This window comes from Coturnix japonica, chromosome 5 (genome assembly GCF_001577835.2).
Source record: "Coturnix japonica isolate 7356 chromosome 5, Coturnix japonica 2.1, whole genome shotgun sequence".
Classification (NCBI taxonomy): Eukaryota; Metazoa; Chordata; class Aves; order Galliformes; family Phasianidae; genus Coturnix; species Coturnix japonica.
In genome coordinates this window covers 24,619,870-24,642,484 of record NC_029520.1, presented here as the reverse complement: position 1 = coordinate 24,642,484, position 22,615 = coordinate 24,619,870, and the positions used below count along the sequence as shown (strand labels likewise).

The window sequence follows — 22,615 nt, the reverse complement described above, 5'->3', positions numbered from 1 at the left end:
TTTCGGCCTAGGGCCCCTCCGGGGCCTGCGGCCCCTGTCACGGACGCAGGTGGATTTTTAGTTCAAACCGTGACACCCCCCTACCAAAAAACAACAACAAACCCACAACAGAAACTTTTCACCCAAAAGATGTAGACTTCAATCAGCCTGAGGGATGGAGGTGCTACTGCTTCATTAATACTTGAAAGACTTCTGCAGCTTCAGCATGACTGTATCTTTTGCCATTATTCTTGTGTTTCAGTTGTCTGCACATCTCTCTCTGCTACGCTAGCGATTTGTGCAAAGCATTCTCTTACAACACGGATTCAAAACTCGGCAGCCATTCTGACAACAAAAGTCTTTCTCTAGCAGTGGACTGTCTTCTGTATTTCCGGAATTGGTAGAATACCTCACCAATACTGTACATTAGTGTTCAATCAGCAGTTATACTGAAGATTTTACCTGTGAAACTGCAGATTAGATTTTATATATTTTTCTTAAGGCATTTATTTAGTACAACAACAAAAGCCAACAGAAAAAAATAAGATAGCCTCTGCATTACTTTATTCACGGTTCAGCTATTAGTTCCAAGGAAATTCAGTGGGAACAAGGCAAAGCCTCAAGCAAAAGTTTTTGATTTAATCCTGTCCCACCCACCCTCCCAACCTCTTTATAAAGAATCACATCATAAAACATGGAAAAGTTGTATGTTTAAAAGTTCATGGTGCTAAAAAGAGGGAAATGGCTAAAAACTTCTCATCTGAGTTAAAAAAAACCCAACACAACAGCCATCCCACTTAATACATGAACACAATCACCTCCTTTCCCCTGCTCCTTTCTGCTTCTGCTCACTCTGCAACAAATCAATATATAAAGAACACCAGCAGCAACTTTATGATACACAATGATCGTCTCTGACATCAGTCTGTGATAAGATCGTTAATCTCTATCTTTAAATTACATCATAGCTGTAAAATACGCAGTGATATCCAAAACGTGAATTCTTCACATCCGGTGTCGATATCTCAACAAGATCCAGACTGCTGCTGCAGTGAGTGCCAGGCCTGGTATGAGAATGGCTGCTAGGGGAAGCCCACCTGAGTCTCCACCACCTCGATGACCCGCTGGGCCATTTTGTGGCTGCAAATACAAGGAAGAACAAAGCATTTGTGTCAGAGAGCCCACTGCAGCCCACAGATCTGTGTCAGGAACAGCCAGCACTGTAAGGACATGCAAGATAGCTTCCCCAGCTGCCTGTGCACACATGGAAGGGTTAGAACAGCTGCAGATGGACTGAGCTTTATTACAGTGCCCAGCCACTAGTAGGCACCTCTTCCTTCAGTCATTTCCTCTGCTTTTCCCATCTGCCCCATATGAAGTTCAATATTCACTCCTTCATTAAGGGAGTAAAAAAGGGGTTTCAACCCAGCACCTCCCGCCAGCATGCTTCAAGCTGACCAGTATCTCCTGCCAGGGATGTTCAAGTGGCAGCAGCAGATTAAGGAATCCTCCCTTTTTATGTCCAAAACAGTGCCAGTACACTTAAACTGCTGCTGCAAACATTCTTTTGTGCCGGGCTATGTATGCATCTCACCACTACTGTGAATGATGACCTGTGAAACAGGAAAGTTTTGTCACCAGTAAGATTTTGGCCTCTGAAAGCAAACTGGAGAAGCTGAGATTCTGCCTTCACAAACTTTGCCTCTGAGAAAGGAGATCTATGAGAAAATACAGCATAGTGCAGCAAAAGAAAGACCCAGGGACTCCTTCAACCTCATCGCTTCACTGTTACATTCATATACAAGTAATCCAAGGTATGGACGCAGCATTCGTTGACTAAGGGAGGCCACTGGTCAGACAAATTCTTTACATGCATAACTTAAACTGGTCACCCAGACATTGCATTTTTCTGCTTCATCAAACAGAAAGCAATAAGCACAGAAACCAGTCCAAATTGAGCCAGAAATAAGCCTAAGAAGCAGGTTAAACGTACCCTGTGCTGAATTTTCAGAATCACATCATAGCCTGCATTTTTGAACAGTTCCACAGCATCCATGTGTCGCAAATTCTTCAAGTCTCTGCCATTGATCTAGCAAAAAAAAAAAAAAAAAAAAAGAAAAGAAAGAAAAGAAAAGGAGAACCAACTTCTAAAGGGCACGGACTGGAGATAAAAATCATCCTCTTCCATACAATTCTGCTACTGAGGGCACGACACAACAGACAGACACCACCATCAATATTCATCCGTTCACATTACAAATGCATTTTTAAGTTGGGACATAACACGAGAAACTTCAAGACAAAAGACAGAGGTGGTGAAAAAAATACTGCTTAGTAAAAAAAAAACAACAGGCCAAAAGACAACAGCTGTGTCAACAGCAGCTTCTTATGTTGTTGCTTGACTGGAAATAAATCAAAGGTGTAACTGCGATAGTTAATGAAAATAAAAGAGCAGAGCCAGCAAAATTATTATTACTGTTAAGAGAGCATCCTTCCCACATTGGATCCGCTACTGGTGCATTTCTGAAATGTTTTCTTTATAAGACTGATGAAAACATAAATTTAAAAGCATAACGATGTTAAAAAATAAGACACATGTTGGCATCCACTTTGAAATTGTAGGTTTTCTCTTTAAATAACTTCTCCTGGCAGAAGGTTTTAGAGCCTGTTTTATTTCATTCACTAACTAATGATACTCATCCCATTTTTTCCTCACTGTTTCACCACCATTACCTCTAATTGCATCCCTTGAGATCACACCCAATTCCTCCTCTCTCCTGACACTTAAACTTCCCAAACACACGTACAAAAATATTAAACTGTCAAGACAATAAAGAATGGTATTCTGTGGTTTAACTTAATGTCATTTTCTGGATCAATAATAGGCTCTAACTGGTACATGGCACTCAATTCATTTACAGAGACTGAAAAGTTCACATGTGGAACCTAATTAAATATAAAATAAAGATATAGAGTATTCAAAGATCAAATATCACACTAGGAGAGGCTACTTCTTCACTCATCGCTTTTTAAAGCGTACTGTCTTGTATGAATGACAACAGTTCCAAGAACCAGGGGGACACAAACTCAGATACTATAAAACATTTGTCTAAAAGGAGGACTAGTCTGCATTACTCCTGATGAGTTGCAGTGAGGACTTCCATGGCCTAGAAGTGTTATGACCTAAAAGTCCTCCTGAGCAGAAGGATTAGTAGTCACAGAATACTAGTGGGAAAAATAATGTAGAGGTAGAAGACCAGTTCTTTTATTTACATGTGTGTCATCCTCTGTGAGCATCAGAAGGCATGATGAAGTCTGAAACATCAGGGAGGCAAGTCACAGAGGAAATATAAATGCAGCATCAAGAAGCATCTCTGAGAACAAATCAGGAAGGCAGAAGAGATGGGCCCTTGCGTAGAGGCACTCATCTCCCTGGTGCTCAGAGCTCTCCCACATCCCCAGAATAGCTCCACAGCTCTCTGTGTTCATCACATCCCTCCTCCTCTGCTGGCAAACCTGCATGTCCTATCACATCACTGACCACAGCACTTCAAGATCGCGCAGGATGACAGAAGAAAGGGCTTACCGCCAGAATTTTATCTCCTTCTTGTAATCGGCCATCGAGGTAAGCTGGCCCATCCTTTTTGATCCGGCTGACATAGATGCTGCTGTCATTAGAATCGACCTGCTGATCTGTCCCACCAACAATGTTGAAGCCCAGCCCTAAGGTAAGCCAAAGAGAAAGCTGATGAGAAAGCAATCTAAGTTCCAGATATTCTTGCTGCTATTGGGAAGCATGCCCATCCATGCTGTCCTGTTTGCTCCACCATGCTGAAATCCACAGCACGCAAACCAGCACTGTCCTTCCCAACCATCTTTGTCTAAAGAAGACAATTAGTTCTTCAAAGCAGAGGAGAGACCCTGAGTGTTTCATTCTGCAAAGCGCCTGTTGAGAAATCGCTTCTAAGATGCCAGCTCAACCCTCAGCAGGAATTCACCTCTTCAGCACAGAATGAAAAGAAATAGAAGCATTCTGCATTTCACCGGAGGCTGCAGCAAATCAGCACCTTGGAGTGAAAAGGAATCGTGCCTCACAAGTTTCAGGAGTTGAGAGTCAGAGTTAGGGAAGGCATGGAGCACCAGCCCCTGCCTACAGATGAGGACATGGGCAAGAGGAGCCACGCTGCCAGTCTGAGGACAGCCCAGCAGCTCCCATCCACACCTACAGGGCCGGGACTGGCAGCCTTTGCCTCCAGGAGTCACAGCAGGTCAGATGCAGCTTGTTCAAATTTTATGTATTCATTTTGTTCTGTTTTAGGATTTCAAAACATGACAGGAAACAACGTTCCAGGAATTGAAGTAAAACAGAAAGTAACACACATACATTATGTAGAACTGTGCAAGAACTGCTTTGCGGTGAGGGTGACGGAGCACTGGAACAAGCTGCCCAGGGGGGTTGTGGAGTCACCTTCTCTGGAGATACTCAAGACCCGCCTGGACGCCTACCTGTGTGACCTGGTGTAGGGAGCCTGCTTTGGCAGGGGGTTGGACTCGATAATCTCTGAAGGTCCCTTCCAACCCCAACTGTGATTCTGTGAACTGATGTCTGCACTTTTATTATGTTTTGTATGGTTCTTTAAAACAAGCCCCGTTTGCAGAACTGGGCCCAACAGCCAGATTAAAGCACAGTTAAAGACAAAGGCTTCTGTTTTCCTCAAAATCCAGAAGAACAAACTGAATTCAGAATCTGGAAGACCACATTCCACACTGCACATGCAGCTGAGCTTACCTGTCAAGAGTAATATATGTTAAGGGATGGGAAAGATTCCTTTTAGTGAAAAAAAAAAAAAAAAGGAAGAAAAGTCAAGGAATAAAGTATATCAAAGTATAACAAAGCAAATTCAGGAAAAAACAACAACAAAAAATCCACTTTATTTTTCTGATGTAACACAGTCATCCAAACCCTAATGTCAAGGACAGCTGAAGGTAAATTCTCCCCATATTCAGCCAGGCTGGTTTGTTTTTCCTCTCTTTCTCTTATTCTCTCAAAGCTGGGACTAGAAATGCTGGGAAGCAGAGTAGAAAGTGAAAGGGAAATAATACCCCGTGTCTGCTGGGAAGCAGTATTTTTAATTAGTCACAAGGGAACAAAGGTTGCATGAGATGAGTCATGGCGTAAGCGTGCATCCACAGCAGAGAAATATTAACAGTGACCTTGACACCTGTGCTGGTTTGTTTTGTTCCCTCCTATTCCTGGCAGCTTCAGACAGATGAGGAAGAAGATGAGAGGAGCAATAGAGTGAAGAAACACTGATTTCTCAGCTGGAGTAATATCTATTACAAGGAACATGAGAGCACAGAAACATACTCTTCAATGGGAATTTAAATAGGAAAAATAAGTAAAAATATCCAGAAGGCTGAAAATGATTTGCCATGAAGCTTCAGGGAAATCAATACTATGAAAAATACAAGTTTTAATCAACATTTATTAAAGAAACAGAAAGAAGGCATCTAAATTTCAGAGAACAATGACTCTCCATTTTGATACATCTGCGTGCATGCATCCATTTAAAAAACAACATAATATGAACAAAAATACAAGTTTTCACCCATGGTTACCAAAACAACCTAAAGCCATTGTTTACCTCAGCAGGGTCAAGATAAAGAAGGACCAGAGTTCTATGGGGCAGCAATGTATGTCACAATGAGTTAAATACCCGCAGGACTTGCTGCAAGGCTTTTTCACTGTCTTTGCTCCTCTGCACTTAAACTTCCAGTCTGGCTAAAGGTACCTTCCTTACCGTCCCTTCAGCTCTTCTGCTGTTCTCCTCTTTGCAGCTTATGTGTTAAGAGACAAAGTATAACCAGGAGAAAGAGAGGAAGGGGAAGAGAGCATGAGGCATTAAGTTTCTCATCCACAAGGGGCAAGAAGTGCAATGACCAAGCTTTAACAGAAGGTGTGGGTGTAGCTTCTGACCTTTCCATGCTTCTTCACCCCTAAAACATAAAAATTCCCTCTAACGACATTCAAAAGCAACCCATGATTTATAGGATCTTGAGATATTGAAGAATACAAACTGCAGATTGAACCTCCAAAGTATTTTAGTTTTTTATTAAACCAGACTTTTAAAGACGAGACTTATGCAGTTTTGCTACTATAAATATGTCCAGCCCCTCAGCAAACTTCTGCCAGAGATGTTTAGCATCAATTATATTCTAGAAAACTGCACAGTCAGCATTCAGAATAGAGATATTCATAGTATCATAGTCTCATAGTCTCATGCGGGTTGGATTGTAGGATTACACCCTGCTTCACAGGTTTGTTCCTTTAACAGAAATGAATGACAAGTGATTCGAGATCATAGAGGGCTGCATGAAAAACAGACACCTCGCCCTATTGACTGGACAGGTGCTGCTCACAGGAATCAGACCTACATTCCAGGAGCTACGGTGAAGACCTCTCAGCTCTGCCCTCTGATCCTAGATCACTATCAGGAGATCAGAAGCAGAACAGAAACAGAGCTCTGCTTGCTAAGGGTCTGCCATGCTGCCTAACCACCCACAGGTACCCAAACCCACAGCAGCTCAGAATAGACTCCCAGAAGCTCACTGAGGCAGGAGGATGGGGGAAACTGCAATATATATGTTGTCAGCATGGCCTCCCTGGGATGAGCAAGGGGGACTTTCTGCCTCGCCAGGGTCAGTCAGAGCGGCTCTGGCTGTGAAGATGTCAGTGCTGCGGCTCATGGTGAGACACAAGAAGGCAGATCTGGCCCGTGGCCATGTGCTGCAATCCAGGCAGGCAGCTGGGCCGGTTTCATTCACCCCTGTTTTAATTAAAGGCCTCATACATCAAAGCTCTGACTTCAGAAGTTCCCCAGAGTTTGCAACGCCTCAGATACAAGATTTTGCTTCAGATCGGGGCATTTGTCCCCAACGTGCCACACCACTGACAATGCTACTTTAATGCTGTAACAGAGCCAGTGTCTAAAGGCCCGGTCACCACCACAGGACTGAGACGGGGGGGCAAACAAAGCCAAACAACATCCCCCCAGACGTCCCCATTCCCCTTCTCTCACAGTAGGTTCAGCAGCGCCCCAGCCGAACTCAGAGGTCCCCTTCGGCCTCTGTGAGCTGCCTTTACATGGTAACGCAGCCACGAGCTGCAGGAACGCCGCTAGTTCCGGGCGTCCCAAAGCGCTGAAGGGCAGCACACCTGCCGCTCCAACAGCACGAGGAGCTCCAACAGCACCAAGACCCACACACGTCCTGAAAGCCGTGTTGCTTCCAGCAGAGCAGCCGACGGCATTTCGCCAAGCTGTTATCGCGGAAGACCAAGTCCGACGGAGTTCCCTCTTACAGCTCGCAGTCCCCTTCCGGAGCGCCGCACTCGGCACAGCCCCGGCACAGCGCTGCCCGGCCGGGGCTCGGCAGGACGCCGCTCCCGCAGAGCTCGGGGCTCCCTCCCGCCCCTCGGCGGCCCCCCCGGCGCCGGGGCCGCGTTTCCCCCCTCCTCCCCACCCACGGAAGGGGCGGCCGAGGGGCCAGTCCGCTGCCCCCCCGCCTCGGCGCGGCCCCACGCGGAACGCGTCCGGCCCGGCCTCACCTGAGGGTCCCCGGGTGAGCCTGATCACCTCCTCCGAAACGCCGCCGCCCGCCACGCTGCCGTTCATGCTGCAGCCTGAAGGTGAAGTCGGCTGGCGGGGCAACCGCTTTCGTTTCCTCGGCCGCCGGCGCAGGGCCGCGCCGCGGAGCTCTGGGAGTTGTAGTCCGCCCGGGAGGGGCCGGGCCGGGCCGGGCCGTGCTCGGCGGCCGCTGCAGCCCAATGCCGGCCGTGCCTCGATCCCGCGGCGGGGCGCGCTGTGGGCGCTGCAGCTGGACGGTTCGATCTGATCGCGGCCGTGTAACACGCCCAAAAAGGCAGTTAACGGTTTTGTGACGATCAACAACAGCAGTGATTGTTGGCTAACAGGAGAGTGCGTTACTGCACAGCCTTTGCTAAAGAAAGAAAGCACAGAGCAAAACGAGAAAGGCCCTGAGGTAGGCAGATAGAAAGCCTCTGGAATAGTGCAGGAGTTCTGAGGGTGGGAGAGCTGCAGAACGGCCCCAACTATTTTAGGAGCCCGGTGAATTCATTCTTGCAGCAATAAAATGCACAGCGCTTCCTTGGAGGAGCCAACAGTACCAGTGCTGTGTACATACTGCTACCTGAGCACTTTAAGAACCCAAGATACAAAGCAAGAGCAGCGTACCTTATTGCCTGCATTTATTAACTTAAAGATAACAATCTGTTTAATAACGTTGCATTAGACTATAACAACTCCGAATGTGCTGAATTATTTGGATAAGGTACCAGCTGGCTCTGCACAATGGCTACCGGAGACTTTCCTATGAGCATCCAAAGCCACAGCTTTATTGGTCTTTGCAAAGTGCACGGCAGTAGATTCTGTCTCAGCAGTAGTTGTTCTGTAGCAGCTACTGGCATTTGCAATATTTCAAACAACCACTAGCTTCTTTCTGTGGATTCACGCCTTTCCCTCATACGCTGTGCCCATATTTTCCTCTTATTGTATATGGCAAGAATACCTCCGAGGACAAAAGGGAGAAAAAAGCCAATTAAACCTATTCTTAATCTCCGAAAAAACTCCGATGGGGGGGGTCCGCTGTCAATGCTACCTCCAAATCCTTCCTGCTCACAGTCTGGAGGAGCCCAACCGTAGTTGCAGTGACAGTGCTTCAGGTTGTTACACACTCCTCTGCCATGGCACTTTGTTACGTTACAATCGTAATTCAGCACTGAAATATTGGTACACGTCCTTTCAATACAAATCTTGTCGCTGCCACACGTCGAACCTTCTTCCACAGCCCCCATGTCACCTGTAGGCATCCCTACGTGATATTCAAGACCCCAACACTTTTTACCTCCGGCCGGGGTTTGGATGACTGTTATGTGGTTCTGCAAAGGGAGCGACTTGCGTATGTTTTCACACTGTAGCCTACCACATAAGGCATCTTCAACACTGCACTTAGTATAATGAATGTTGTTACGAATGCCACAGTTTCCAAAACGGTCACCTCGAGTATTCACTTCTTTGAAGCACTCAAAAGGAGCAGGCCTGGCTTGTTTGCCAAAAAGATACTGGCACTGTTTTCTGTGGGAAGAACATTTTCCTTTATAGCAGTAGGAATCGTCGTTGCAAGGGGTTCCATCTTGCACATACAGGTCTGGACTGCACAGAGGGGAGGTCCCGTTGCAGTACTCCGGCAGGTCGCACTCATCGGTACGCGCTCTGCAGAGTGTTCCTGCTGGACGCATCTGACAGCCCTTGCAGCATGTCCCAGAAGCACAAACTGAACCTTCAGTCAACGTGCAGTTAGGGTGACAACAAGGATCTCTTCTGCATTCTGATTTTGAACCACAGTCACACTGCTCTCCGCTTTCTACTATCTTATTCCCACAGTATTCACCCTTACTACCTAAAGTGTAGTAAGTGCCATGTGCTGGTGGTTGACGCAGGCAGGTACCACCAGTCCCAAGCAGGTCAAAGTAGTCTTTGTAACTGCAGTCACTGAATGAGTCGGTGTCGGATTCGCTTTCGTACATAATGCACCTCCTCCGCCTACAGTTGCAGTGCCGTTCATCGTGGCGCATCCCAAGATTATGGCCCAGCTCGTGGACAAATGTGACAATAAATGAAGACAGCCTCCGGTTGGTGTAGGAATCAACTGCTGCTGACCACTGCCTGTCACATATGGACCCCAGATACGCCAATCCCAGGCTTTTTCCAAAGCCCTGAAATGCAAATAAGTGAGCGGTGTCGTGCTGCAATCGTGGATACAGGTCTGATTTTCGCCATCTGTTAAAGTCTGCAAGTGCCTTGTTTACAGAGTTAGTAATGTTTATAGGATTGCTTTTGGTCCAGATCTCCAGTCCCACAAGGTACAGTTGTACAGAAAGCTGGTCATACAGAGAGTCCCCAATGTTGATGATTTCTAGGACTTGCCTCAAGACTCTGGATTCATTCCTATCTGACCTCTCAAACCGCACGTTGTCCACAACCACTACTAACTTCACGTACCTGGTGTGTGTCCACCAGTACTTCAGCGTGTACTTATCCTCTGTTCGAGGAGACTGAAGCCAGGGCAGCACAGACTTTTGGTACTGCAGCTCCTCCGGGGTCAGCCCGCACGAGGGGCCCATAGGCACACTCTCTGCCTCCATGCGGTAGAGCATGTGCTTAAATGATGGATTATCAGTGATGGGCTCGATCTCATAGGTGCTTCCTTCCATCCAGAGCACTCCACGGAGGCCCCTGTCACAGGTGCCGAGGGCCACCAGGGAGCCAGGACTTCCCATCACCTCACCTTGGTAGAAGCAGTTGTCTTGCACATAGACGTGCTCCTCCCGGCGTGCTCCATCCTCACCGTAGGTGACCAAATGGAAAGGCCGGGAGGCCAGGCCCTTCCTGGGCCGCAGGCGCAGGACCTGTGGCCGTCCTTCCACCTCCAGCCAGTAGGAGATAGTCAGGGGGTTGGTGGTAGCCCGGGGCCTCAGTTGTCGTGGCACTGTCACCCACATGCCAGTGATATGAAGCGGCCTGGAGTCATCATCAGGGATGGTGGGGCACCCCACCAGGCCCAGCAGCACCACCAGCACCAGCAGTGTCTCCATGGTTACTGCCCAGCGTTGCCCCACGCTCTGTTTGTGATGGGCTGGAGCTTGGAATGGAGGAGCCACCCAAAGGTCTAGAACTGTCCCTCAACCCTTGGGAGGTAATGAGGAAGATCAGCAACACTGCAGCCTCCTTTGCCTCCTCAGTCAGGAAATGGCACCCTGCTGCCCAGAGGTATATATTGGAAGGCCACAAGGCACCTTCCCCTGCTCTATGAGTACAGGCATAGGCTCTTGTGGAGGACTGAACAGAATTAATCCAAAACAAGCAAACTCCCAGCTTTCTACAGTCCTCATTTCTCCTGCATGGATCTAAGAGCTCTGTGTGAGGAGGGGCCCCAGCTAAGTTTCACGCTCCTGGTCATTCCCATCTGTGTTGAGCAAATAGATCATCTGGTTAGACCACCAGGGGAAAAAATCTTAACATTTCAAACTGCTGCAGATGAGCAGGCAAACTACTTTCTTATCCTTTAGTATACTTAGTTAGATACTACACAATCAGGACTAGAAACTATGCAGGTTCCATTGTCCAACTCACTGCAGGTTATTTGGGTGGGGGAGGAACACGTGAACAGTTTCACACCATGTTAAACATTTAAAGCAAGCCCTCTGGCATCAGGATTACCTAAAGAGAGATGACACTTTTGTTATGATTAACAGAACACTGCACTTTGTTCTCTGATTAGGAAAAAGCAAGAGGGAGGTACATTCCCATTGTATGACAATGAACAGGCTGGAAGAAAAAAAAAAAGACCAATCTTATAGCAGAGTAGAAAGTTTGCATCAATCCACAGCTACTTCAGCAGCAGAAACATGTGTTTGGCAGGCGTAACTGGCCTTCTCTGTATGCAGAAGTGCTTTCAAACTTGTTTTTTGATGTGCTCAACCCCTAAAATTTTAACAGGAGGTACAGGCTTTTATGAAACTGAATCTTAGCAGGAGAATTACTTATCTCGCTTACTCTCGTTGAGTCTTTATGCACAGGTCACAGACTTACAGCAGTCTTGAGGACCACAGGTTGAAATATACTGTCCTAAAAGAAAGAAATTAAGCTTCCTGATTGTTGAGATCAGTAGTACTAAACCATACCTCGTTCCACTGGGAAGATTTCCCCTTACTACCCACACATCCATAAACCACATTATGGTACAGAAGGATATTCATCAAGTAAGTGATCATTTGTTCTGTGCATGAACACAGGACTAAAACAATACTTGATCCAAAATTTATGCACCTCTCCAAGGTAACACACAGCAAACATGTACTGACTGTTCAAATGGCATTTAACTTCTTCCTTTTTTTTTTTAACTAGAGAAAGGTTATTGAAATACAAAGTACGGGTGCAGGTAGCAAAGAGGAATGGGTGAGCACAATGCATGGTCTGGTCACATCTTACTTGGTGAAGAGCAGAAAGGACTGTATTTGTGACACATTTCAGATACTGTTAGCTTGAAGTAATGAAGGGAGATAGCAAGGCTCCCTCTCTTCCTATAATCTGGCCAGATTTTTGCAGTGCATATATATGTACGCATATCTGTTCATATTGATATGCATGCAGACATATGCATCTTCAGGCTCTCAGGAGAAGGCTTTTATTAGATTTTTAGGTCATCTTCAATTCCTTCAACCCTGTGATTTGGACTAAGAAAAGCCCTTTTAAAGTCTGAACAGTTATTATCTAAGAGCAAAAGTAGAGAAAAATGTATTTCCTTTGTACAACCAAATACCTCTAAAACAAAGTGACAGTAAAAAATTCGGAACTGCTTATTTCCCTTTCATCTATAAGCTTTACAAATATGGAACGTCCTCTGAAGGACTTTGGACTTCAGTGCTCAGGCTCAGACTAAGAGATACTGTATAAATACCAGAAGGAAAAAAGACTTAGATTCTCATACACCAAGAAACATAACTGACTAAAAGATAGCAGTTCAGCAGCTTTTTGGCAGTAACTTTGATTTTAGCAGTAATATCTGATATAACGTCACTTGAGCAAGTAAATATCAAAGCTCATTTAACTGGTAAAGTTGTTTTAGAATATCTTGTCAACAATAATAGGATCAGACAAGATTCCAATTCCTTACTCCCTCATGCAGTAAAAGCCTTCAGCACTGAAAGATGGCTGCTAAGAAATCAACACATTCATCGATAACATCTCCCACTGCTCTGTAACATAATTTGTGCTTTCTACAGCTCTTGATTTTTTTTAAATTTTTTTTATTTTTTTTGCAGAAGAGATCATTCCTCCTTGGGGAAAATAAAATAAAAAGGCTTACTGCATTCTAATTCACGTTTTCATGCATGGAAACCATTTTCTATCCTTTCAACAGCTCATATGCTGGCATTAACTCAAGATGGATCAGAGCAGAAGACCATCCTTTATAGTGTCCTCAGTCTGACACTGATCAAAACCAGATGCATCTGCAGAAAGCAAAAAGACTGTTAAGAGAGGCAAACACAAGGACAGTCTGCCCCCTAAGTGCCACTCTCCTCTCTAAATCAGGTCAAATTTTGAGCATGAAGTGCAGTGATTCGTTTTAAACGTAACTCCATTCAGCTTCATTAACTTGTCCATGTATTCTCACAATGCAAGACAGAACAAGGTATCACACTTGCTTCCCAGCACTCAATTTTATAAAGGGTCAATATTCGTCTTTTGCTTCCTAGGAAAGTCTAGGTCCTACCAATGGCTGCATAGGACTTCTTTTCTTCTTTCCCTCTTATTCATATTAATGCCAATCTTCAAACCCCTTTTCTTTGGCAGAATTCTTCCAGTACTTGTACTGTACAATACACCGTACTGTAGGGGTAGCCCACTGAACGACAGAACTCTTGCTTGTACTAGCATCCTCTTTTGACCATTTTGACATGCTTTTAACAATAGACAAGGTATAGTTCCTATGCTACTAATTTCAAATCTTTCTTTGATGTACAAGTATTTAATTCATCTCCCAAACAGAAGTAAAACCCCAGATCTTCATTACAGAGATATCTAGTCATCTTACTTAACTAAGCTTTTCCAAATAGCTTATTGGTTATAGCAATATGAATAACCGTGTAGAGTTCACAGAATCACAGAATTCAGAGTTCAGCTGCCTTAATAACCCCTTTACAAGAACTTCACCTGAATATCAAAAATTCAGTGGAGATTCTCAAGGCTTCTCACCACTCACGCCTCATTTTTGGGGATGCCTCCTTTCTACCACACAGGTGAGCAATATGAGGGCTTGGGCACTTCTCAAGTTCCTTCGTTGCAAAGGTATTTCTTTAACAGAAGAAAGAAGCAAAACTTTTATTCTAAGCATATTCATGCTACCTTGTAATTATTCAAGGTTAAATAATTAGCTCCAGCTTGTTTTGAGCATTCCAGAATAGCTGCTCTCTCCATACTTAATAGCTCACACTAGTTTATTACTTATTTCCATCAATGTTTCAAGAAATAGTGGTTCATATGTAACCCACATTACATAAAATGAAGCTAACACACACTTAAGTGCACTGATGTGTCAATTTTAGGTTTAATATCTGCAACAACAGCAAATAGCTGTTGGCTTATCTGTATTTGCTATTACAGCTTTGGATTGAAAGGGCAAAAATCCCATGCGTCTTTCCATTGTTCAATAGCTACCCCATCAGAACTCTTGATTAGTTACTAAATCAGAAAACAAGGCTTCTCTTACAACTTCAAAATAAATGTGAGGAAACAACAGAAGTAGATCTTAGTCTTCCTTCCTACCTACATTTCATATGCTATGTCCAGCTCTTTTTGTCGCTTTCTAGAATCTACTTCAAGAAAGAAGACAACAGTTGAGGAAACAAGTTACTCTGCGATGCTCCATGACTTTAATAAAAGCAAAAAGCAACAACCTGCTGGCCATTTCTTTGCAATGAGTGGTTTCTAACTTTTTTCTGCAAGGAAAAAGAAAAAAAGAAGAGTTGTGTAAACAGCATGCTTAAATAACAAAGTGCTCTTTGCAATGTTTCACTGCTCTGCCTCCTTGGGTCTAAAAGGCAGATGACTAACCAAGGTGGTAAAATGCACCAAGAAGGTGCTAAAAGCACAGAGGAAGAGACATGTAACTGACAGTGGAGAAAGAAAGGAGAAACATAAACAGCTTCACACTCTTTAGGTGAATTTGCCTTCCCCAAAATAGCCCATAGCATATTTCAACATCCAAACCAAAAACAATTGGTGCTTGCACATATGGTATAATTGCTACTAACCAAATAAGCAGTTAAGAAAGGCATTCTAGCAACCAGGATTTTATTAATCAAGATATGAGGTTGGGGTTGTTTGTTGTTTTTGTTTTAAAGGGTTGTGTATCTTTAATTGCTTACAGAGCAAACCAAGACACAAGGAATGCAGGGGGTTGTAGATTTTAGGAGGCTGCAAAATACATCTCTGTAAAATCCATTCCCAGTAGCCAATATTCAAAATAAGATGAAAACTGAAAACACCTTACTTGAGGCAGTTCACATCCTGCTATTAACACTTTTGTAACAGATTTCTACAGAAAAAGCTGTTACAGGGGCTCGAGTTCCTGAAATGTCACAGTCTCAGTTTGAAAAGAGTAAATATGAAGAAAGGGAGTTGGAATCTGCTGTTTTCCAGGTATTGATTCATCCAGACATGCGTCAACTTTGCCCTTCACTGGAGTCTCATCCGTTTTTCAGGTGGTCCTTTAGCAGCAGCACTCTGCTGAGCGTTCTTTACAGTCTCTTTCTCCTCTGTCTTGACAGCTTCAGGGGCTGGTTCTGGCTCCTTCTTTATTTGATCCACTTGAGAAGTAAAAGCAAAACAAGGTTAAACCTCCTATTTTCATTCCCAAAATATTCTTCAAAGTGCTTAGAAAACACTGATTTCAAAAGGATAAAATTAGTGTAAAGGGTTTAAGAACTAAGGAATAAATTCATGCCCATACAGTTTGAAATAATAATAATGGAGTTGCTGAAAAGATTTTATGCTTTTCTTGTTTTGAAGTTGCTTCAGATCAACTAAAAGCCTTCACATGCTTTCCTGAGCAACTTGCCAAAATCACTAGGATGCTGGACTGACCAAATTATTCCTTTCCTCTTTTGCCTTTTCCCTGTCTGCTGCTTCCAAAGACTATTTCCTGCATTTGGACCTTCAGTTAACATCGTTTTTACAGATGCAAAGGGCAGCACATCTTCAAGACACGGAGCAGAATACACATTTTTTCAGTTTCCTTCTTGCTATCACTAAGCTCTCTACTGTTGCCTTTGCACAATTTGGCAATGCCAGAATCCCAAACCACCTCAGTGGCAACGGTGAGAAGCTCACAGGGCAACAGGAAGACTTTACTGCACACAGCATATTTTTTTTTAGCTCTTGTGATAATATCAGAGACTTACCTGGGATAGGCTTTTCTCCAGGCTTTTGCTGCGGGGGAGGAAAAAACAACACATCAGTGGAACCAAAGTCTTAATCCTTGACCCTTCCAACCGTTCACTTAAGAATGCAAACCATACATGAGTTGAAGGAAGAAGGGAAGGCTGTCGAACAGATCCCTAAATACACTTAAAACAAAATCCAACTTTTAAACACAGAGTTTTAATTTTTATAACATCCAGTTTTTCCTCAGACAGCTGAAAAGGACTAAATGAATAAATGCACAGCCAGTTCTCGGTATCAGAGGAGCAGTTTCCTGAGTTGCTGTAAAACTTATTTTGATTACTCCCAACCAGAAGACACAATGGCACAAAGAACTATTAGAGATTATCAGAGGGAATCACAACAACCTCACAGAATGCCGAGAATTTCCACTCTAATTAATGAGCACTCAAAACAATGGGGTAACCAGAACACAATAGTTGTGGTGATCTGATTCAGCTCACAAAGCAGGAAACCGTAAGCAGCAGCAAAGTCAGATAGCTGACGCTTACAGACCCTCCACAAATAGATAAGGAATTGGTGTAATGCAATTTGCCCTCATAGTTTCACCAAGGTCTTAACTCCTGCAATTACCAAGGGGAATCCCACACACAAACCAAAGCTTTCTATTTCAAACTTATTACTTAACTTGCATTATCATTGTAGAAAGCACTGAAAATTCCCACTGTCAGTTTCAGCTGCTTATGACTGCCTTAAATTCTGAGTAAGCTGCAGTAATACTGTGGCTTATAAGTGTCGTACCTGAACAAATTTGGGTGGAAACTTCTGTCTTAGGTCTAGAAGCAAAGCATCTACCCGCTGTCTTTGGAAAATAGAACTTGGTTCTTCTTTCTTCTTGGCTTTCGGCTTAGCTTTCTCTGCAAGTACAAAAATGTAAGAGGAAGCTAATGAGAAGTTTTGTTCTCTCAGCAGCTCTTTGATGTACACAAAGTTGGAATGCAACTCTCCTCTTAACCTCAGCTCCATTTTCTCTGTTTTGTTGTTGTGGTTTCTTTTGCAGAAGACAGGTTAAGCATGATTTTATACCTCAAAACAAAGTGTATTCTGGTCTCCAGTAAGCTGAAGTTGGGTCCATTGTGTTGGCACAAAGCTCACTATTTTATCTCCTATCCATGTCTCAGTGTCTATCCCTTCGGCAAGATTCCTTCTACCTGGCAGTGAGCACCAGCTTACTCCTCAAACAGAACATCTCCACACCATCACATGTGCTGCCTCAAGCTTTTCCCTCCTACGCTCTCAATACTATCTTCCCTTTCTCTGAAGAGCAACTAGGACTCATACCTCGTTCTTCCTGATCTTTGAAATGCCACCAGTAGCCTTTTGATGGGTGATAGCGACAATAGGACATGGCTTCTTCAAAAGCAGACTGAATTCCATGTACAGCAGTGAGCTTGTAGAACAAGACAACATAAGGCAGTGTTCAGAATTTAAGGCGAAAGTACAGTAGACATTTTTGTAAGCAATGGTTTTAAGATTAGTATTCTGTATTCATTTATGTTTTGGGAAAGAAAGCTGGGACAGCTAGTTTTAATCTATTGCAAAGGATCTCATAAAAACCTAGGTTTTTTCTCTTCCTAAATTTACAGAGGAAAAGTTGCATAAGCAGCAGCTTACAAGGAGGTCAGAAGAAATAAATGCAAATAAAAACAAAATTTAAAGAGAAATCCATATTAATCTAAAAAGAGAAGTTTGAATAAAAGAAATACCACATTACCATAGGATGAGCTATTCAAAGCTGAATGTTCAATTACTGTTTAATATATATTCATCACTTAATTTCTCTTTTGATTACTTGAACCTCCTGTTCTGACAGTTGTCAATCTTCAGTTATTCTGATCCCTTAGTTCTTAAGGAATGCATCCTACTTTTTGGGCCATGCTGCATCCTGCCAGGATCTTTCATTTCCATGTGGAATACACAACCATATTAACTGCTGGCATTTCTTTTAAGCCCACGCATACTATTCACATACATAGCATAGTACTACAGTGAGGGAAAGACTGAAAGCCTGAGGACAACAGAAAATAAAAGCAGATACAAACTGTTCACATACACATATATAAAACATACGGAACACTTACAACTCTGGAGTTAATGACAGACCCTAAGTCAGGTGCCTGATAAATCACTCCAGCAATAATATAGTAGTCAGCCAAAGGAATAACTGTGGGGAGAAGAAAAAGATAGGCAGGACCAGTTCGAAGTTCTGGCTAAAGACTCCATATTTGTTGCTGAATTTTAGGAGCAAAAATAGAAACTGCAATATCCTCACCAACAAGTTTTGTCTTTTTATGTCTTTCCTTAAGGGTGTTATATTTGTGCTCTTTTCACCTAAGGAGAAAAGCCCCAAGGTCTGTTTTACAGAGAGGAAAGCATCACACTTAGGTCCTCCCCTATTGCAAGCAAATAACTGATCTTAGTGGAGTTGGTCTTTTCAGAGCAACACGGGAGGAATCAAGTGGAAGTAGTTGCACCAGTTGTTCCTGCTATCAGAAACCCAAACCAAAAGACCTCATTTTTCTGTAGTCTGCTCTCTCCAACCTGTGCAATTTTCTTATCTACATTTCCTAAGCCCAACGGCAGCTGAGCACATGCAAAGGATGCCTTCCTAAATTCATAACATTCTGCCAAAAAAAAAAAAAAGAAGGAAAAAAAGAGAATAAAAGGCCTTCCAAAAACATCCCAGTTGTCTCCATAACGTTCTACTGAATGGACTTCAGTTTAGAAACTGTAACAATGATGTCAGCTTCACATTCCCAAGACTCTGGTCTGTGCGCTTGTTTGTTCTGGTTCCTCCATCTGCTTTAACTCATTTTGTCTCAGCCTTTTTACTGACAAGGCCCAACTCCTCCTGTATTTGCATTTTACAAAGCTTGGACACCTGCCTAAATTAATTGACCAAGACAACTGGGGACATATTACAGGCAGTGAAAAGAAGGAGGAGTTCCTTCTCAGTGTTTCCTGGAAGCACAAGACGATACAGAACAGCAGCTCCCCTGCCTCACAGCTTAACACACGTATTGTGGAAGCCAAGCTCTACTCTTGATTTAAAAGATGTCCAAGCACAATGTTTTGATATGCACCTTTTGAAAGCCAGGCAAAAAACCTTCAACAAAAAAACAACTGCATAAGTCAAGGTCCTACGCAGCAACAAAATGCACGTGCAGAGACTAAGTTACTAAACATAAAGTTAAAAAGTAACTAGCATTTAAGAACCACGAATGAGCACCTTCCCTAATCAATGGAAATCAGAGCTCACTCCCAATTGCATCGTAGCCACTTCAGGTGATTAATCATAATTAAACTAAGCACTAAGCAAAGATATAATTAGCCTTACATTTAAATAATTAAAACGAAAAATCCTAGAGAGCCCAACACATAAAATGTTGTGTCAATGCTACTACCAAATTCAAAACACACCATGGGGCAGCACTTTCTCATTGCATTCTTCACATTTCACCACCAGATGGCAACCCCGGCTACGAGCACACCAGAGGTCAGCAGTGACAAAATACCTCCACCTCACCTCTGTACAAAGCCTCGTAACCTTCCACTTCAGCTTAGGATGAAAGCAGAAAAGGGGAGTCAGAAGTGTTCAAACAAATGAGGAGCACAGAAAAGAGACTAACTGGTTGGCTTTCTCAACAGTGGCAAGGACTAAATGACCTCTCACCTTGTGTTGGAGATTGCCTTTGCTGCTTTCGGATAATGAAGAGAATGGGCTCTTGAGCGTGAAGGAGTATGTACTCCACTCCAACCATCTGGCTGAAACAGAAACAAGCTGAATAAATATCTTTCTCAAAGTAAAATCTGTGGGATGTGAAGAGATATCAAGGGCCTAACACTATAGCAATAAAGTTCTCAAGCTTTCTATGAGCTATTTCTAAATAAAGACATAGGATTTCATAGCATTTCCCAATCCAGTTATCAAAACCCCCACACACACCTGCATATAACCTCTACCTGCATATACAAATGACACTGCAACAATCTGACACATCTAAACTGGACACACTAGTGGCCAAATAGCAAGGAAAACACAATCTATTAGCATGAAAACGCCATTTAAACACAGAAAAAGGACCAGTGTATGATGTGACTATCAGTATATCTCATTCGAAAGCCCCTCTACAACCACATCCAAACACAAGTGGCTTTACCAATGAACTCCCAGCTCAGTTTGCACACTCCTTATTATATTGTAGAGTCTTGAAGTATTTCTCTAACACCTCACTTGTGCTCAGTGCAGCAGATGGGGAACTGCAGAGAAAGTTAACTTACACATACTGCCATCTCATTACACAACCATCTGTGACCAGCTTATTTACAACGTTCCATACTTTCATCATCCACACTAAAAAGCCAGCTCCTAAGAGGAGTTGTGTTCTAATTATGGCACGCAGCCAGCGTGATATGGAATTACAAACTACTTCTGAACACAAAAGTATCCCCTAACATAAACCCTATTGACTGTAGGAAGAAAAACATTTAAAGCCATTACCATTATCTGTAGAGCTGGGAAGAGAAAAGTCAGCAGCTTCTCTAATTAGAAATGTCTAAAAGGCGACTTACTAGAATCTCTGCATGTAGCTAGGATGCTTCAAAATCGACACTCCTTGAGATAGCTTTGAAGGAAGAAGAATGTAACTAAAAAAGGAAGAAGAAAGCTGGGCTCCCAGGCAAGTGGCAGGACTACAGAGCTCCAAAGAGAGAAGCAGGTTTCCAGCTTGCTTCCATTCTGTCACCAAAGATGGACAGACAGACAAAGCATACTAGTAAGAAGCAGTTTCAAATTGCAACTTACTTCAAGTGGTCCAAGGTCATCCGCTGCATTTTGACAACTTCATTGTTACAAGTTCTGTCGTAGAATGGGTTACTGCGCTCTGAGAAGTAGTCCAACACGCTGCCATTGTTTAATATTGGAATCCACGCACTGTCCACCCAGGAAATTCCCAGCAGGTTATCTGAGAAGAGAAACCTACATTGAGTACCAAGGCAGCAAGAAACACCACAACCATCACCAACAGTAAAGCTGCCACCAGCTGATGATTACAGCAGGTGCAACACAGCCCCATACAAACCAGTTCTAATTCTAAACACATTGTATAGAGTTCAAGTACTAACTGATGTCCCTCAGCCTTCTGCAGTTCTGTAGGTACAGAGCAGAAATACAGCAACTTAACTACAGTGTTTTTCTTTCCTTGACTCCCAGCTGCTGGTACATCTTTGACAGCTCAAGAACTGGAGTCAGTAATTGTGATTTTGCGTAGCAACCTAATTACACTTAGCTCGTATGAGCCTCATTGCAGAATCACAGAATGACCCGGGTTGGAAGGGACCTCAAGGATCATGTAGTTCCAACCCCCTGCCTGGCAGGGCCACCAAACATACACCTTTACTAGAATTAGCAGTGAACAAGAATACTGAGTAGAGAGCACAGGAAAAGCACAGTTCCCTTTAAAACACAGATATCAGGCAACTTCAATTTATGTTACTAAGTTCGAATCTTTTGCTGAAAAAACGAAGCTATTAACCTTACACTAAATCTGAGCTAAACCTGAACGATGCTGTTATCGCACTAAATCTCTGTGCTATCACATCAGCTGATACCACGTTTCAAAGGTACAGGTGAAACCTGTAATAAAGAACACACACACACACCCCACCCCCCAGAAATGATGTTAAGAAAGATGCTGTCTCCTCCGCCCCGCACCTCGGACATCCACCGCCGCCATGACTGCAGAGAGCCGGAAGTGGAGCAGAGCGGCTCCGGCACCTCGAGCGGCGCCACGGCGGGACAGCGCCCCCAGCGGCACCGCCGGGAACTGCAGGCTGAGGGGGGCTCTTAATGAGCGCTGTGCAGAGCCGGTACGTGTTGGGGTGGGTACGGGGATGAGGAGCTGCCTCCTGCGCTGGAAATAATGGTGCTCGATGGCTTATAATAAACCTCCAATTACACGGCGAGACCGGCTGAAGGACTGCCGGGAAGAACTGCTCATTTGGTGACATTGTCACCTTTAGTACAGGATGAAAGGATTGGGGTTTTTTTTCCCTTGGCTTTCTCTGAAGCTGGAGTACTAATGAGGACTTTTTAGTAGCAGGAGGTGTGGGTTACACGTGGGGATCTGATGGATTCTGCAGGTGAAATGAGGGATTCATGCTCGATGCCTTTAATGTCACAGAAAGGCAGCTAAGAAATGGCTAGTCAGACATTCACTAAGGATTTATTTGTGTTTCAAAAACGCATAAAACACATGGATAAAAATAGGTGCCTTTTCATGATTTGATGGCATTTAATATCATCTTTGTCCAAGTGGAATTAATTGTATGTATTTCTGCTATCAGAACTAATGAGGAATTGTCCTGCTCTGACCCTCTTTACCAGGCACTGTATGTAGAACAGATAGAATAAAAGAGACTGCCCCTCATTTACAGTCTTTATATCCCCAGTGGATGTGGGCTCAGTAGTGCTGAACACTCCGATCGCATTATGGGTACGGAGGGGCCGCTAGCAAGGACTCCCTTTATGGCCTCACATAAACACAACTAAATCG

General features: G+C 43.7%; 3 protein-coding genes and 1 long non-coding RNA gene across 4 annotated transcripts; 1 reads left to right on the top strand and 3 right to left on the bottom strand.

Annotated features, from left to right (window-relative positions):
• Nucleotides 1-521: 521 nt before the first annotated feature.
• On the bottom strand, nucleotides 522-7,856 carry LOC107314883 (synaptojanin-2-binding protein). Its single transcript, XM_015864646.2, has 4 exons — nucleotides 7,586-7,856; nucleotides 3,566-3,702; nucleotides 1,973-2,068; nucleotides 522-1,119 (listed from the first exon to the last, which is right to left on the bottom strand). Exons 1-4 carry the CDS (start codon nucleotides 7,650-7,652, stop codon nucleotides 985-987), a joined length of 435 nt encoding a protein of 144 aa, XP_015720132.1. The 5' UTR covers nucleotides 7,653-7,856; the 3' UTR covers nucleotides 522-984.
• Nucleotides 7,857-8,228: 372 nt separating this feature from the next.
• Nucleotides 8,229-10,675, bottom strand: ADAM20 (ADAM metallopeptidase domain 20). The gene has a single exon (XM_015864641.2). It carries the CDS (start codon nucleotides 10,649-10,651, stop codon nucleotides 8,486-8,488), a length of 2,166 nt encoding a protein of 721 aa, XP_015720127.1. The 5' UTR covers nucleotides 10,652-10,675; the 3' UTR covers nucleotides 8,229-8,485.
• A 62-nt stretch (nucleotides 10,676-10,737) lies between these two features.
• On the top strand, nucleotides 10,738-14,525 carry LOC116653464. The gene is made up of 2 exons (XR_004307320.1): nucleotides 10,738-10,826; nucleotides 14,429-14,525. It is a non-coding gene; the product is annotated as an uncharacterized LOC116653464 (long non-coding RNA).
• A 370-nt stretch (nucleotides 14,526-14,895) lies between these two features.
• Nucleotides 14,896-21,871, bottom strand: MED6 (mediator complex subunit 6). Its single transcript, XM_015864642.2, has 8 exons — nucleotides 21,775-21,871; nucleotides 20,866-21,025; nucleotides 19,735-19,826; nucleotides 18,143-18,225; nucleotides 17,343-17,451; nucleotides 16,803-16,918; nucleotides 16,022-16,049; nucleotides 14,896-15,427 (listed from the first exon to the last, which is right to left on the bottom strand). The coding sequence occupies exons 1-8, from the start codon at nucleotides 21,794-21,796 to the stop codon at nucleotides 15,297-15,299; spliced, it is 741 nt and encodes a 246-aa protein (XP_015720128.1). The 5' UTR covers nucleotides 21,797-21,871; the 3' UTR covers nucleotides 14,896-15,296.
• Nucleotides 21,872-22,615: the final 744 nt, after the last annotated feature.

Bases quoted from the DNA above. Each gene is read 5' to 3' on its own strand.
- LOC107314883 (XM_015864646.2), bottom strand. From the start codon at position 7,652: ATGAACGGCAGCGTGGCGGGCGGCGGCGTTTCGGAGGAGGTGATCAGG. The intron at 3,703-7,585 runs GTGAGGCCGGGC...GGCTTACCTTAG, and splicing joins GCTCACCCGGGGACCCTCAG to GGCTGGGCTTCAACATTGTT. The intron at 1,120-1,972 runs GTACGTTTAACC...TTGTATTTGCAG, and splicing joins TTCTGAAAATTCAGCACAGG to CCACAAAATGGCCCAGCGGG.
- MED6 (XM_015864642.2), bottom strand. From the start codon at position 21,796: ATGGCGGCGGTGGATGTCCGAG. The intron at 21,026-21,774 runs GTGCGGGGCGGA...TTCTCTTCTCAG, and splicing joins GGCGGCGGTGGATGTCCGAG to ATAACCTGCTGGGAATTTCC. The intron at 17,452-18,142 runs GTAAGTGTTCCG...TTGTTCTACAAG, and splicing joins CTGTCATTAACTCCAGAGTT to CTCACTGCTGTACATGGAAT.
- ADAM20 (XM_015864641.2), bottom strand. From the start codon at position 10,651: ATGGAGACACTGCTGGTGCTGGTGGTGCTGCTGGGCCTGGTGGGGTGC.